At 41.3% G+C, this 16,325-nt stretch overlaps 1 protein-coding gene across 1 annotated transcript in view; it reads left to right on the plus strand.

Moving 5' to 3' along the window:
* The window catches only part of LOC103151015 (zinc finger SWIM domain-containing protein 6-like), a 52,082-nt gene that overhangs the window by 22,427 nt on the left and 13,330 nt on the right, over positions 1–16,325 (plus strand). The window contains exons 2-8 of the mRNA XM_007570825.2: positions 7,790–8,146; positions 9,604–9,752; positions 10,427–10,577; positions 11,854–12,033; positions 13,222–13,398; positions 13,795–13,941; positions 14,114–14,254. Of these exons, the coding sequence (XP_007570887.1) occupies positions 7,790–8,146; positions 9,604–9,752; positions 10,427–10,577; positions 11,854–12,033; positions 13,222–13,398; positions 13,795–13,941; positions 14,114–14,254 (1,302 nt within the window). The remainder of the gene's footprint in view (positions 1–7,789; positions 8,147–9,603; positions 9,753–10,426; positions 10,578–11,853; positions 12,034–13,221; positions 13,399–13,794; positions 13,942–14,113; positions 14,255–16,325) is intronic.

Here is a 16,325-nt window from a genome sequence, read left to right on the forward strand (position 1 = left end):
GTGCCATTTTATTATGGCACCCAGTGCCATAATAAAATGGCACTAGGTGCCAGGAAAATGCATAATGCTCCCCCTTTAAGAAATGAGTGAAGATCAGAACAGGATTTCATCAGTAAAGTGTCCAATACACCAGTACACACTTGGCCATGTTGTAAATAAAACATTTAAATACCATCAGAGGACATGTAATCCTTCCAGTGGATTCACTCAGCCCCTTTGGAGGAGAAGCAAAGCCACTGAAGTGGATTCGGTTATTCCAGTCCTCATGTTAAATTACATGGAAGCGGTATCAAATCCTGCCTCTCTGAGGGCTTTCATAGTTGTTTGTCATTCTGATCCATTCATGGTCATTCTTGGCTCTTTTCTCCTCAGAAACGCTGCCAGAAATATTTCCTCATAGCCGCACATGCCTCGTCAGACTTGAGTCACAGCTAATCTCAGTCAGGGTCTTTCGGTTTGCTGCTGTAAAGCAACATTAGTCGCCTTGTTGTTTGGCCAGTTTTATTTATGAAGTGTTTTACAGAAAATTAAAACATGACATTGAAGATTAGAATATTACATCTGCCCAATAAAACCCCTTTAAAAACAGAAACATGGACTGAATGGAAAGTATTCTTAATGCCTGCTTAAAGGTTATTTTTAAAAGGTACATTTAATCTGCCTAACGAGCCTAATCAGAATGCATATTGTAATTTTTTTCATATGACTGTGTGATACGGGTGATTTCCTTTTTTTTTGACAGAGCTCAGGAATGTGTCTGGTTTTAGAGGAATCCTGCTAGAGTCTAATACTGGAGCGTTTCTGTTGCAAAAGCAGAGGGACGCTACTGTACTGGATCGGAGGAAATGGAAGTGATAACCGTCCCCCAAAATCATTTGAGTCGGTGAAAGGCTATATCAACATTTCAAGCGGTGCCGGGCAGACTTTGAGCTAAGCGTTGATTAGCATATGTCCATTCTCTGAGGACAGAGCTGTAGGTGACTGCTTAAGAAGGACACAGATTGACCCGGGTCACTCAAATCCTCAGTGACCTCCTTTGAACTTGCGACAACATGCATCCATCAGCTCTTTCATAACCCCCGGCCTGACCCCATCACCTGATTTAACTGGGGCTCCTGAGCACAGCTGGCTGTTTGTTTGGTAATCCCTCACCTCAATCTACACGCAGACGTATTTATCACTCAGTGAGTATACATTAGAGACATTTAGATATTTTATAGAAGAGTGAAACAAGAAAGCACAAAAAAAAAAACCCGCCTTTCATTTCCAGAAGTAGCTGCTGGTTTACAGTCCATCGCTAACTTGCTGTTTGCTAACGTTAGCAGAAGTTAGCTAAATCAGTTAGCTTGAGTTTCTTTCTTTATTTTTCTAAACAAACAAAGACATACGTGGCAACATTTTTAACATTGCTGCGTTAAAAACCTACAATTCCTGTTTTTTATATTGTTGTATGTAATAACTGACAGGTTTATCAGTAAAAGAAAAATTATGACAAGATTTAAAAAATGTAAATATTCCAAAAGGCCAAAATCTCACCCATCCTTCGATTTAAATTTGTTTCACTGAGATGTCAAAGAAATCGCAGAGTGACTGAAGCGTTCTCCATTTGTATTAATCATAAAGTAATGCAGAGCTACCCCTTCCCAACCTGTTGCTGCTGGTGTTTTTAGTCACCATAATAATAACAGCGGTGCCACTCGGCAAGCTACAAGTGGCACCGCTGTAAAGCAGCCTAGTGCAGGCTAGCAACCCAAGAAGAGAACCCAACCATAAACCAGCTCATTATAAACAGCTAGACTTGTAATAAACTTGGATTAAGGAAAGGAATCTACTGATTTTATTCAAGTTTTTTGTATTAAATAAATAAGTAAACAAATCAGAAGTTTTATTATTCTAGACGCAGCTATAATCATTTTCTGCTTTTCAGTTTTAACAAAAAGCTATAGGTAATTTTTATTTTGTCACCGTCCCAAAATAATTTGGGCAAAAAAATGACATGGGCCATTATTTTAGTAAAGTGACAATATTTTCTTTTTAGATTTTTGCATAAATATCAAAACACTATTTTTATTCATGAATATCAACGTGTGAAAATCTCTTCTAACTTTTTCCTGGTCAAACAAAGCCAAAACAATTAGCATTATTCTTATGTCTCAGTTTTTTGTGCTGAATTTTTCCTATATTATAAGAAAACATGTATAATCAACTGTATTTCTTTCTAAGACACAGCTCATATTATCACAGTTATCTGTATTTTCAGCTGCCAGCTGTGGAACGATTTCATCAATGGTCAGAAATATGTCGGAGCCCGCCCTATCGGCCATTATCTCATACACTTTCACCTTTGTCTGTGTCTAAATTCACCTGAAACCAGACGCCTCGGTCAGATTGTGATTAGTCAGGCATCACTATTGATTGGTTGTTTACTGCTCCTTCTGCCAGCCCCAGAGACACCTCAGTGTCTCCACGGGCAAGAGATTAGCTCCCCCATTGTCACCAAAACAATAACACACACACACACACACACACACACACGCGAACACACAAAGTACTGCTTGGCGGAGAAGCCGTCTCTGCTGCCAGCCCGGCCAGCTTCTGAGACCTCTGGCATAACTGTAATTGAGATGTTAAACAAGCAGTGTTACTCTGTTTCTGTTGCATGGTGTGTTTAAATAAGAAACAGGAAAATAGTAGTTTAAAACCTCACTGTAATTTGAACATACCTTTTTTTTTTTAATTCCTCCCCCAAAAACAATTTTTCTATTTGTCATTTCTGAAGTTTCTTGTAAACATCCCCGTATAAAATTCCCAAAATACTAGCGATAGCTACGCCAAGTCTTTTGCGGTGCTTATGGAAACACACAAGAAACGGACAAGAAGGCCTGCAGCGAGTTGCACGAAGCTAACAGTGCCTTCTCTTTGTCTTTTTTTCCAGTTCCCACTCAGACATAATTAGATATCCTTAGCCCCCATTGGGAAAATGGAAATGGTGGGAGTGGGGTGAAGAACGAGAAGGGAGGGGTAGATTGGGGAAACTAGTTGCTTGTATTAGTGTGGGGTTATCTAAGCTTTTTCAATAAACAACATTTTCTGAAAACAAAACAGAACATTTTAGCCTGAGAGTCAGTTTGTAAAACCCTCTCCAGAGCTCAAAGTGAGGCAACCATCCATCCTCCAACACAGCCAAGAAAACAAAGAGGTGGCTTCAGAAGCGTCTTGAGGGTTCCTTCTCAAGAAACATATCTAGAAAGACCTAAAACTAGCAGTCCACTGAATCTATCTAGACAGAAGAACTCTACTTCTTTGGTCTAGATCACGGGCGCCCAAAGTCAGTCCTTGAGGTCCGGCATCCTGCATGTTTTAGTTCTCTCCCTGATAGTAGAAACGACCTTTTCAGCATGTCAATGTTCTTCTTAGGCCTCTAATGAGCTATGATTTGATCCAGGTGCATTAAACCAGGGAGAGAACTAAAACACGCAGGATGCCAGCCCACGAGGACCAACTTTGGGCTCCCCTGTTCTAGATAGTCTGGTTTGTTTGGGAAGGAATGAACGCGCAATCAAACTCTGATGCAGAACAAAAAGGCAAACTCTAGTATTTCTTCAATCCTAGGCCCCAGTCTAGTACCGTTCAGATGCATATCTGAATACCAAGCAGACCGGAGACCATGCAGGAAAGCAAACCATAGTGCAGGGCATTCTGGGTAAACGCAACCAAAACAAACGCAGAAGTCTTGTGCTAATCAGGAAAAATGACTTCTGGTCTTTTGGTACAGACAAAACAAAAATCCTGCAACTGCTAAAATATCCACTCCATTTTTGTTAAATTTCGTGAAGAAGAAAGTTGTGTTGTGTTCTTCAGGGATTCTTGATGCAGCGCCACCACAGGCGAGGAGGGGAACAGGTTTTTCAATGGTTTGACACAACGCAATGTGAAAACGAACCGCATCAGCTGAAACTGTAACAAATGTTGCAACTTTGGTCCCCAATGTACCGACCATTAGGTGTGAAAACACCCTTAGTTATCCATCTGAAAAGATCCGCAAATAGAAGAATTTGCGAATACCGAACCGAGTAGAGATTCTGTGGAGACATTTTTAAGAAGACTTGAGGCTCGTAAAGGATCTTCATATATTATAAAATATATTATAAAAGAAGTGATGAACTCATGTTTTAACGTTTCCGAGACATTTAGCGACTTTTCAACGTGTGATATTTAGCCTGATTTTTTATTTATTTATTTATTTATTTTATTTTAAGAAAACAAAAATAGTTTTAAGAGCAGGTTTTGAACATAAAGCAGTAAGTAGTATACGTGGTATCGCCAATTGAAAGCGTTATCACGACATGCAAATGCCATACCGAGTCGGGCCTGTGTGGTGTCGGGCTGCAGCGGGGTGTAAGGGGTTAACTACGGTTGCTACGCGGAGCGCACAGCTGAATTATGCAAGCTGTGAAGCGTAGACAGAGAGAAAAGAAAGTGCATTACAAAATGCTGAGCTCAGGGGTTTGGCTCGGAGCCAGTTCTGACGCTCCTACATGTGCTTTCTCACACTCAGCTGAGGGCATAGCAATTTTTTTTTCTTTCCAGCGGCACAGCGGCGCTCCTTCCTCCTGCCGAGTCGCTGTCTCTCTTTCTGTTACGTCAGAGGTTCAGCTGTAGGCCAGGCATGACCGGGGCGGGGCCACGCCGCTGACGCTGCTGTGTTTGTCTCCGCGTTACAGGATGTGGACCCGGCGGTTGTGTAGAGTGTGGTCCGGTGCGCGCGCGCGCGTGTGTGTGTGTGTGTGTGTGTGTGTGCTTGGCAGGAAAAGCAGCTGTAAGAAGTGAAACGGTGTTTTCTTCATTTCTACACGGGGTTTCGCTCTCAGATATCGACTCCTTCCGCTCCCGTTTGGTTTGGCTTTGGTGTGCGTCGCGTCTGCAGACAAAACACCCACTCTGCTTACAGCGATTCTTCCACAACACTGGGATGGATATGTGTCAGCTATGTGCCGGGTGTCACACACACACTGGAGAAGATGTGAGCAAAGTGGAAATTAGACCTGATGTTCCAGTTCAGGTTCTGGAGCTCATATATGCGAACAGTGTGTTTGTTTTAGTATAAATAGTAATAAAACCCAGTACAGGACTCTGCAACAATCACCCAGTTTACTCATTAGGAAGATATGATATCAAAAATAGAAGTCAAGTTTATTTGTGGAGCAAAATTCAGCCGTTCAAAGTCCTCTTACATCATAAAAACATCACAGAGTTAGCAACTATGAAACAAGCAATAAACATTACAGTTTGTCAAAATCATCAAGCAAATACACATCAAATATAATTATCAATCTTCTAGTTACTACTAATCAATGGGAATGATAAACAGGTGGGGTTTTAGCCTTGGAAGTCAGTGTTTCAGCATTTTTGCATTTTTCTTGATTGTTCCAGATTTCCAGATTTGTGAATAGCTAAACACCACGGGTTAGCAGTGGTATTTAGCTGATCTGTCCAATACTGCACTTAGACCTGTTGACTTTTTGTTGTGAGAAGCCTTGCTAAGGGATACATACCGCTTTAAACTTCTTCCATTTTGCTATTTATAACCACAAAACTTCCTGTATTTAGAGATCCTGAGTTTGAAGTACCTTACTCCCAGAAATGTAACAACAATCAAAATGTCTGAGGTATCAATCAGTAAAGACTCAGAGAAGTGTGATATTCTCAGTAGATCACACTAAAGTACTGCTGTAAGACCAGCCTGTCTGAGTTTCACATTCTCAAGACACAGCAGAGGTTCTCGCCTGTGAGAACAGCAGTCGTGTTATTTAAACCTCCCCCGTAGACCGACTTGACAGAAGGTCGAGTCTTTGACGCAGCTTTCCATTTTCTTTGGCTCAGACAGCCACCTAATAAAGCCGCCTGTCAGCTGTCACAGTCTTGGCTTCGAAGCTCATCAGCCTCTCGTTTGGCCGCGCTGCGTGGACGACAGCGGGGAGCGAGAAGCACATCCCGCTCCTGCGACTCAAGCGACTGTTGCGTGCTACGCTTCTCGTTGGGCAGAACGAACTTGTTGGTCTTCGCCGTGCTGCGAACCTGAGATGGGGACAGGCTGGTTGTGGACGATGAACTCCTACGGTGTGTACCACCGTGCCTCTGAGACCATCTGTTAACCCACGAACCCTGTCAGGTTGTCTATTCCAGGGTTTGCTTATAGAAGTGGTTGTTGTCATGGTGTTCTTTGCCAACGCCTGTCCATCTGCCATGTCTTTCCAAGTTTAATATTTCAATCTCATTTTCGCTTGCAGCTCGTTTGAAGTGAAAACCGATGCCCTGGTCAGGTTTACGGTACATTCCCGACTGAAACCCAAATATACAGGATTTGAGAAGTCGGTTTAATCTCGCCTCCATGTGAATGTTCTTCACAAACACTTCTATAGGTTCTGTGTTGAGAGGGCCAAAGATTGACAGTTTAATAGCAGGACTTTGTGCTGCTGGTGAAATGATCCTGTCGGTGCTGACAGAGGAAGGAGGCAATTAGGGGAAGGCAAGCATTAGAGGTGTTGTGAAAGGGAAATGAAAAGTAAATGAGAGTGTGTGTGTTTCTGTGGCACGCTCTCAGACAGACAGGTTAACGGTGAAGTGAGGGGATGATCAGTGAATAATGAACGAAATATCATATTAGCAATGTTCAGTCTGAATCTGATTGGCTCTTCAAATTTCTCGGTAAATACATTTTTTATGATATTTCTGTTAAGGAGGAAGTAAATATTGCTCCACTATTCCTATGCAGTTTACACAGTTTGGTCCCGGGCTACGTCAGGCTGCAACAGATATTTGAGGCAGTTCCACAAATGTATTTCTTTATAAGCTCCATGTCTCTGAGGTGTCTTATACATATATTAACATAAGCACTAAAATTATGTAACAACAACCTGAAAACGTTACCCATCTCATGCTATGCAGACCCTTTGTCTGTGCCGATGAAGAGTTAACTCACCTTTGGGTGCTAAGTGATTGGAATATTTCCAGCTGATGCCAGCTGCGTTTTCATTACAAATGTGTTCAAAACTATGTTGATATTCTGCTAATGTAAAAAATAAAATAAAATACATACAATTTCACAATAGCATAACATCCCATGTCATCATCCTCTTGACATTTTGTTGCTTTCTTTATCTTTTTCTCCAGTAGCAACATCCAGTTGTCGATTACGTGACTCATGTGTTACAAATAAAGAATTTCCTTGCCGTTTTGCGAAATACACCAGTTTCGATATGACCTTTTTCTAAGCACAAAAACATTTGATTACAAATGAGGTTTTTTGTAAATCACCGTGTTTCCATTACGCAAAATTATTTTCGTAATCCCAATTTGTGCAATTTGATGGTCAATGGAAATGCAGCTGCTCTGGTCTACGTTTAGCACTTCCTGTGTTCCTTTGAGCTCGGAAAATTGGGTAAACTACAAACTGAATTACCGCCCAAAATGGCTCCTGAGAAACTGGAGCTTTCTTTTCTTACCTTTTGTGCTACCTTTGACTTTATTTGTAAAAACCTTAGAAATACTGAAAAAGTCTGGCTCCAAGTCCTATTCTTCACTCAGTCGAGGTGTCCACACTGAACAGTGTTGATGTTACACTGAAAACTAAAATCTCTTGCTACATCTCCACAAAACCTGCAGCGCCTGATGATGCTTATCTTCATTATTAAGTTCCAGTTAACTCCACAACGGGTTTTGAAATAGCTGAAAGTCATAAAACTTTATTTCATTACCTCTGATTGATGGCGAACATGTTTCTGTGCAGGTTTCCACCTCAGCGGGACGGTCCGGGAACCGGCCACATCCTCCGAGCCGGAGCTGCTGTGCAACGTCAGCGTCAGCTTCGACCGCTGCAAGATCACGTCGGTGACATGCAGCTGCGGCAACAAGGACATCTTCTACTGTGCCCACGTGGTGGCGCTCTCACTCTACCGGGTACGGAAGCCCGAGCAGGTCAAGCTGCGCCTGCCCATCTCAGAGACGTTGTTCCAAATGAACAGGGACCAGCTGCAGAAGTTCGTCCAGTACCTGATCACGGTGCATCACACGGACGTGCTGCCGACGGCGCAGAAGCTGGCCGACGAAATACTGTCGCAGAACTCCGAGATCAACCAGGTGCATGGTGAGTGGAGGGGCCGTTTGGGGCCTCGGGGCCAACAAGAGGCTGAACTTTTAACATGCGTACAAACACGCAGTCAAGCTGACGCAGGTATTTGTTTTCATGTTTGTACTGTTTCGTACCAGTCAAGGCACAGCTGATGGGTGACGTCGTAAGAAAACCTGCTTTTGGTTTTCTTTACAGAATAAGCAGAACAGCTTCTTATCTGCTTACCACAGAAGTTGGAATAATGGCCTGAACCTAAACAATTCAATTATGTCTGAGTTTTTGTCTCAGTTTTTAGGATAAGCTATAAAGTAAAATCATAACGCAACTCGTTCACACGCTTCTCGTCACAGTAATAACTATTTAGCCGCTTGAATCAATTTTTATAGACTGAAAACATGAGTCTGTTTATAAGCTTGCAGCTTCCTGATTGTTCTGGGCACTTCAGGCTTCAGTTTCTCACTTCATATTTCTGCCTAGCTACTTTCACTCTCTCTGTGGTCGAACCTTTTTACAGCATTCAGTTTTCCCAAGAGACGCTTGTTAAGTGTTCCAAAAGTTGCTCTTCTGGGCTGGCTTTAGTCGTGGGGTTAATGCTATTGATCAGTGTTTAAGCTGACCGAGCACACATTAATGCATTCTGTTTGATTGGAGCACATTAAAAAAAGCAGTTTAAATACAAATTTCTGTATATAATCTGTACTGTTAAGTAAGAATTTCAAATTTCCCTAAAAACAAAACAAAACAAACAAACAAACAAACAAACAAAAAAAAAATCCAGCTGAAGGGCAGATTCCGGTCTTAGGTTTTTCACTTGTCCAGATCTCAAAATTCAACACATGTCCAGCCAGGTCAAGTGAGGAGAAAGCAAGAGATACTCCACCTGCTTAAGATCCCTGGAACCTGATGGGATTCTGAAGACATGTGATAGATAGATAGATAGATAGATAGATAGATAGATAGATAGATAGATAGATAGATAGATAGATAGATAGATAGATAGATACTTTGCTAGCTAACTACATACACAGCTATGTCAAATTTAATAAATGATTAAACTTTTGTTTTCTAAAGTCTTACTTGGTTTCAATATTTGTATTAGCTAGCATAGCTGAAGGTGGCTGAAATTAGCATTTTCTTCACATGTTTCAAATGTCATTCTGCCACACAGAGACATACCGTATAAATCCACCTGTAAACATGTTCTTCTGGTGTTTGAATGTGTAAAATGCATACAAGTAGAAATAATTAGCCTCCTCACTGTAAACAACCATTGGCAGCTCGCTGTTTTCCTTACAACCTGTTCAGTTGGTGATAATGTCATTCTCAGGTCAGAGTTGGGACTTCCAAGGCAAATAGAAATTGTTTCTTTCTCTACCAAAAGTTAAAAAAAAAATAAATAATAATAATAATCAACAACTTGAGAGAGCTTAACCACTGTCTGTTTGCTTTTTTCTTCTCTTCACTCATGGTAGGAGCTCCAGATCCGACGGCGGGGGCGAGCGTGGACGACGAGAACTGTTGGCATTTGGATGAGGAACAGGTCCAGGAACAGGTCAAGCTCTTTCTCTCCCAGGGCGGGTACCACGGCTCGGGAAAGCAGCTCAACCTGCTGTTCAGCAAGGTACCGACCATAGAGCCACATTAGGGCTCTCCTCTTTGTGCCTTTCTTTGGGTAATAATGGAGCTACAGAGATGTGGGATACCACAAGGATGCGTGTCGATGTCTGTGCTTCTTCTATAACTTGTGATGTGTGTTGTGACGCAAAAGACAATATTCTGTTTCTGTCAAATTTAATCAGTGATTAAAGTTTTGTTTTCTAAACTCTTTTTTAGCTTTCTAAAGCATTTTTCCCCTGTACTTTGTGCCAGTATTTCTACTTGTTGGTACATATTTTAGGTCTTTTTACAAGTTTTTACTTAAGCTAATTTTTTTCCAGTAGTCTGATGGAGAATCAATGCAACCAAATATCATTCTCATATGCAATTAGTGGTGAATGTTTTATGAATGATGGCTGTTGTATTCTATTTTAAGTAAGATTGTTATCATGTGTGATTTATTTGACAAACTTTCTGACCCAGTCACTCCTTATCTTCATCCTGTTTCTATTTTTCCTTCATTTTGGTGATTTCACCTTCATTAACTAAAGCCATACAGATTCTTCTTTTATTTACACTCTTATGTCCTGTTTCCAAATCATTTAAAAAAAAATAAAATTAGATTTTTCGCCAAAAGGAAAAAAAAAAAAAAGAATACTACATGTCTCCATGTGACCTGAACTCCCCTGTGCCCTCCAGGTGAGAGAGATGCTGAGGATGAGGGACTCCAACGGCGCTCGCATGTTGACGCTGATCACAGAGCAGTTCATGGGCGACCCCCGACTGGCGCTGTGGAGGCAGCAGGGGACCACCATGACTGACAAGTACAGGCAGCTGTGGGACGAGCTAGGTACGGCGATGAAATGTGGCCGCGCCCGGACACTGACGCCGGATGGCAGCTGCTGTAAAACATTACCGCTGCTCGGCGTCATCAATCGATTCGATAAGACTAATCAATACGCATTTTGGTGCGTTTGATGAAGCTTGTTAATTTGTTTTACTGCGTAATTGAAAAACTTTCTGTCTTAGCATCCATTTGTAACAAGATGCTGTGTGCGGTATGTAGACATAAAGTGGTGTGAGGTATTCCTGTACGCCTCCAGGCCTCAGCGCAGCGATCCTCTGCAGCAACACGATGATGCATTAATGGGACGAGGCGGATCAGACTCATGCTTTCCTTATCTGATGGGGTTTTAAGCCGGACGCACTTTAACTTTGAACAGCAGCTGATTTGGCTTCATATGAACCATTTTACTCCCACAAAAGCATTTTTCTTTAGCAAAAGGTTTTATCTGAAACTCACACAAACTTGCAGCAGAGATACGACGGAGTACTGGGGCCGGGCTAGGAAAAAGTTTTATTTTAATTACGAGAATAAGGTCATAATATTATGAGGAAAGAAGTTGTACAACAGTAAAACCTCAATGATTCAATAATAAAGTTGTAATGAGACAAAAATAGTTGTACGACATTACGAGAATAATAAAGTATTGCTTAATTTAATTTTTATTTGTTTTTCTGGTAGTAGCTTTCATAAAATTACTGCTTCATTCTCCTGGTATTACAACTATATTCTGGCTGTATATTATAACTTGATTGTCATACAATTTTATTCTGAAGTCTTTACAACTTTATTCTCGTATCATAACATCTTTGTTTTCAAAAATGTTCAAATAAGCTTTTCCAGAAATGTCAAATGACAAAATTTCGAAATTTTTTCTCACAAACTTTTTACTTTTCAAACTCATAAATTTCCACGATTTTTTTTTCTAGAAAATTTATAGATTTTTGGCAGAAATTTAATATTTTTTAAAAATGCTCTAATATATTTTTTAACTACATTAGCCCTAATACGCCGTCTTTTTTCCATCTCAGATCTGCATTATATGAACTTTACTTAAGAATCAACGTCACTCTGACATCGACACAGTAATAACAATTCCTTTTGCTTCCATACGTCACAATATTTGCTTTTCATTCGGGTTTCCACTGATCCGTTGTTGTATTTTTGCTGACTCTCCTTCAGCAGTTTGTATCTCGGAGCAGAGTGTGTGATCTGGGGTCGTGTGTGTGTGTGTGTGTGTGTGTGTGTGTGTGTGTGTGCGTGTGTGTGTGTGTGTGTGCAGGCGCCCTGTGGATGTGCATCGTCCTGAACCCGCACTGTAAGCCCGAGCAGAAGTCTTCGTGGCTCCGGCAGCTCCGCAGGTGGAACGGCGTGGACGTGTGTCCCTTGGAGGACGGTAACCATGGCAGCGAGCTGATCAATCTGACCAACGCTCTGCCCCAGGGGCCTCCTGGCAATCCAGGTGAGAGGAGCGCGGCCCTTCCTCTGTTTTATCTCCACCCTCTCTCTCTCCCTCCTTCCCTCCAGTTCGCTCCCGTCATTCTGCTGCCGTAGTAACGCCGTTGAGCCCTCCCCTTTCCTCCACCTCTCTTTTAATCAAGTCTCCATGCTTCAGTCTCAGAGCCTGCGAGCCTTATTACCCTTTCAGCGTGGCTAATAGAATGAGCCTAATAACACAGTGGAGGTCCTGCAGCTTTTTCTTATTTCACTCGCTTTCACTGCATCAGAGAAATTCCCTTTTTCCCAGGTAGAAAAATAATGTTTGTAAGAAGGAAAGAGGGATTTCTATTGCTGCTGGTGTTTCTATCCAGACAGTCTCTGCAGCTCTGTGTCATTCTGACATCTTACTGTTGTGTTCCTAATAGTGTATCCCTTTTTACTTCCGATACGATACCGATATCAACCCAATACGATATCAGCACAAATCATACATAATTTTATTGCTTACTTTGCAACATGGTTCGTACAGCTGCATAAAATACTTGAAAATATATTTAATTCAGCTGTTTTCAAGGTTTGGAAAGTGCTTGAAATTCAAACAGCACACCTTTGAAAATGAAGTGCAACGTAACGTTTAGAAAAAGTTTTCATACGCCTAATAAAAAGACAGATTTTTTTCCTCATTGTCTGAAGTTAAATCAGATGACATTTTTCTTGTCTTGGGTCAGATGGAATCACCAAAATTATTTCTGTTTGTTAAATGCAAGAAGACTTAGCGAGAATTAATTTTTTTCTAATTGTCTTTGCATATTTTGTTTAAGCACTTAATTTGAGCAGGAAGGTCATTTACCTGAAAATGATTAGTTTGGATTGTTTCAGTGAGATGAATATTTAATATTTCTAATTATTTATCATTCTATATTTTATACACTAAGCAACATTATTGAACCTGCTGGATTTTAATTAGTGTTTTGTTCTTGAACCAGTCATTTCAAAACATAACCGATTCCCGATATCTGTTTAGCTTCTTCTGGCCCTTCTTTTATCCTTGTTTTAGCAAATTAGCACCATTATTTGCGCCGGTTCTTGTCTTGACACTTCCTGTTTTACTTGTGATATGAACAACGTGATAACTTCCTGTCGCCACACGGTCGAGTTGTGACAAAAGTCCTTCGGGTTTGACGAAGCGTTCCAACTCTCCGTTCCGCAGACGCTCTGACGCGCCCTCACCGAACCGTCTTCACGCGCGCCATCGAGGCCTGCGACCTGCACTGGCAGGACCCCCACCTGCAGCACATCATCACCGAGGACCACTACAACAACTACTGTTACCACGACAACCTCAACGGCTCCCTCTTCGACTCCAGAGGGTGGCCCCTGTGGCACGGTGAGATCAAAATCTTACCAAGTCTGCTCAGTCTAGTTCCAAACGGGACAAAATCATCTGTAGATAAAGGAGCTTGTTTTATGGCAATAATTCCTTAATGTTGTTGAAAAAACACAAGTTTCACTGGCAGATTATTTCACTGACAACATGGGAGAAATGTCTTGTTATAAGTGAAATAATCTGCCAGTGGAACTAGAACTTTTCATCAAAATTAAGGAATCATTTACCTAAAACAATATCCTATATCTTCCTAAAAAGTTACTTGTAAGTAAGCTTAGCATATTAAGATATTTGCATTAGATACTAGACAAAATTACTAGTGTTTTTTTTTAATACTTTTTCTTTGTCAAAATAAAAACATCTCCTCTTGCTGTTTTTTTTTTTTTTTTTTATCAGAACACGTTCCCACGGCATGCGCCCGAGTGGACGCCCTGCGGTCACACGGTTACCCCAGAGAGGCGCTGCGGCTGGCCATCGCCATCGTCAACACGCTGCGGCGGCAGCAGCAGAAGCAGCTGGAACTTTTCCGCGGCCACAGAAAAGGTCAGTCAGTCTTCCTTTGCTAATGTGGAGTTTAGCGAAGGGAGGTTTTGTATCTTAGGTGACAAATCGACACAATGTAAAAGTTGCCTATTTGTTCAGAACACAAAGTTTATACCTAATTCTGATCTGGTACCTGGTAGTAACTCAGCTGTCCGTGTTCTCGTTCCCTCAGAGCTGCTCCACAGGGGCGTAACATCCGTCACCAACCTGGAGGGCTGGGTGGGCCACCCTCTGGACCCCATCGGCACTCTGTTCGCCACCCTCCTGGAGACGGGACAGGGGAGCGACGACGGAGCTACCGCCGACTTCCCAGGTAGACGCTCACAGATTAACAGCAACTGCGGTTCAATTAAGCACAGAATAGCACAGATTGAAATTCTGAAAACAAATTTGCTCAGAGGAAACACGGCAATTGTGAAAAAAGAAATCACTCGCGTTCTTCTATAAAACGTTTTTTTGCGCCAGGGTGAGGTGTTTTTTTTTTTTTTCCAGCAGTATTGAAATAGATGGATGCAAAGAAGATGACAGGAAGTGGGAGGATGACACTTTGTGTTTGTTTTTTTTCCAGACAATCTGCAGCTCACAAATTGCACAATTCATAAAAAGTTGTGCGTTGAATTCATTACTCTTCTCTAAAATCACCATCTACAATTTCCCCAAAACGCTCCAAGTAGTCAAGTAATTAGACGTTTATATTCACGCTCTTATTTTGAAGTGAGTGAAAACTGTTTACGCAGCTGTTTTCATTTTCTCTCCTCACATTCTCCCTTTTTTTTTTTTTACCAATAGCTTTATATCAAGCAAAAAATGGGAACAAAATAAAACACGGACTCCAGATGAAAAAATATAAATACAAACACAACGTCTAAGGGTATTATAGAAAATGTAAATTATGTTAAAGTAAAATGGTGCATGAGTGCTGTAGTTTGTCAGAGGCAAATATAATTTGAATTGAAGATAGCAGGTTAGCACTAGCTTCAGCTAATCCCCATGTTGGTGTAGCGGTTTAGCATAGAGGAATGTTTATGATTTGTGCTTTAGGGTTCGTTCAGCTAACTTTTCACTCGACGTTGCCCACCACTGTTGGTACTTAAAACCAAATACAAGATCACAAAAAAGTTAACCTCTTTAGAAACGACACCAGAAATCGTGGCCTCCACCTCCACCGCCTCCTGTGGTAACAACGTTTCCATTTGTCGGACTCGAGCCGTTAGACGCACCCAGATGTTTTCCTTTACCGCAGATGGAGCCGTCCTCAAACGCACCATCACGCTGCAGCGGTTGCATCGTTCCCATCAGACCTGCAGGGCCTCGGGTCGTAATCAGCAGAGATGACACAGACGTGCTGATTGGCCTGCAGTCGTCCTCCGATACCGGCTCATGAATAAGAGATGCGGCAGGAAAAACACTCCAATTAAAACGCATTAATTATGCAGGCAGACGAGTTTCAACATGCCACAGCCAGACAGGACGTCACAGCAGCCCTCCGCTCGCGTCTCTGGTATAAAGTACGATTAATTCACAAAGCGCCCCCTGCGCTCAAGACCACCTTGAATTATTAGGCAGTTTAGAGTTTGTTTCCACTCGGTGGATCTGAGCTTTAAGATGTTGTTTTAGAAGAAAAATCTCAAACTTATTCTCCATTTCAGAGAGGGCTTTTATATTTTCCAAGTCAATCAAGACTCTACAGGCTTTCAACACTTGAATTCAGGTCGTTTGGACAGACTGTCAGATTGATCATCCGAGGTCTTCAACCTTAGAGATTGTACTTTAGCATTTTCGCTGAAGATTGTTAGTTTATTTGATCTATTTAACTTTTATTTCTACAGGTTGTCTCATCAAGATCCAGGATCTCATTTACAAATTAAGAGCTGTTGAAGGAGTTTATTTAATCGCTCATTTCACTTCCTTACATTAAAGCTCCTACCCTTGTATTTCAGAACAGGACATTTTCATTTATTTTTGTGGATTCTGATAATTATGGCTTACAGCCAAATATTAGATTCCCGTTAAGGTCGGCCTAAAAAAACCCAATAAAAGTTCAACTTTATTTAATGAACGACATAATCATGTGCTGACTGGCCATCGTGAGGCCCACAATATGTTATTGATAATGAAAGCTGGCTGTTCAGGGGGCTTCATAAAACAATTGCCATGGGAAGTTGAGTGGGAGAAAAAAATTGCGGTAAATTTCCACAAAAAAAAAAAAGAACTCAGAAATTTTGAGATTAATCAGACCATTTTCTAGAGAAAAATTGACTTTTGAAACTCAGAAATGTCAGAGTTTTTTATTTGGAATATTTCTGAGATTAATTCCCCAATTTTTATTTTTTATTTTTTAAAGAAAACCTGCAACACAACGAAGAGTTTCGGTCTCTGTGCCA

This window comes from Poecilia formosa, unplaced genomic scaffold (genome assembly GCF_000485575.1).
Source record: "Poecilia formosa unplaced genomic scaffold, Poecilia_formosa-5.1.2 Scaffold269, whole genome shotgun sequence".
Taxonomy (NCBI): Eukaryota; Metazoa; Chordata; class Actinopteri; order Cyprinodontiformes; family Poeciliidae; genus Poecilia; species Poecilia formosa.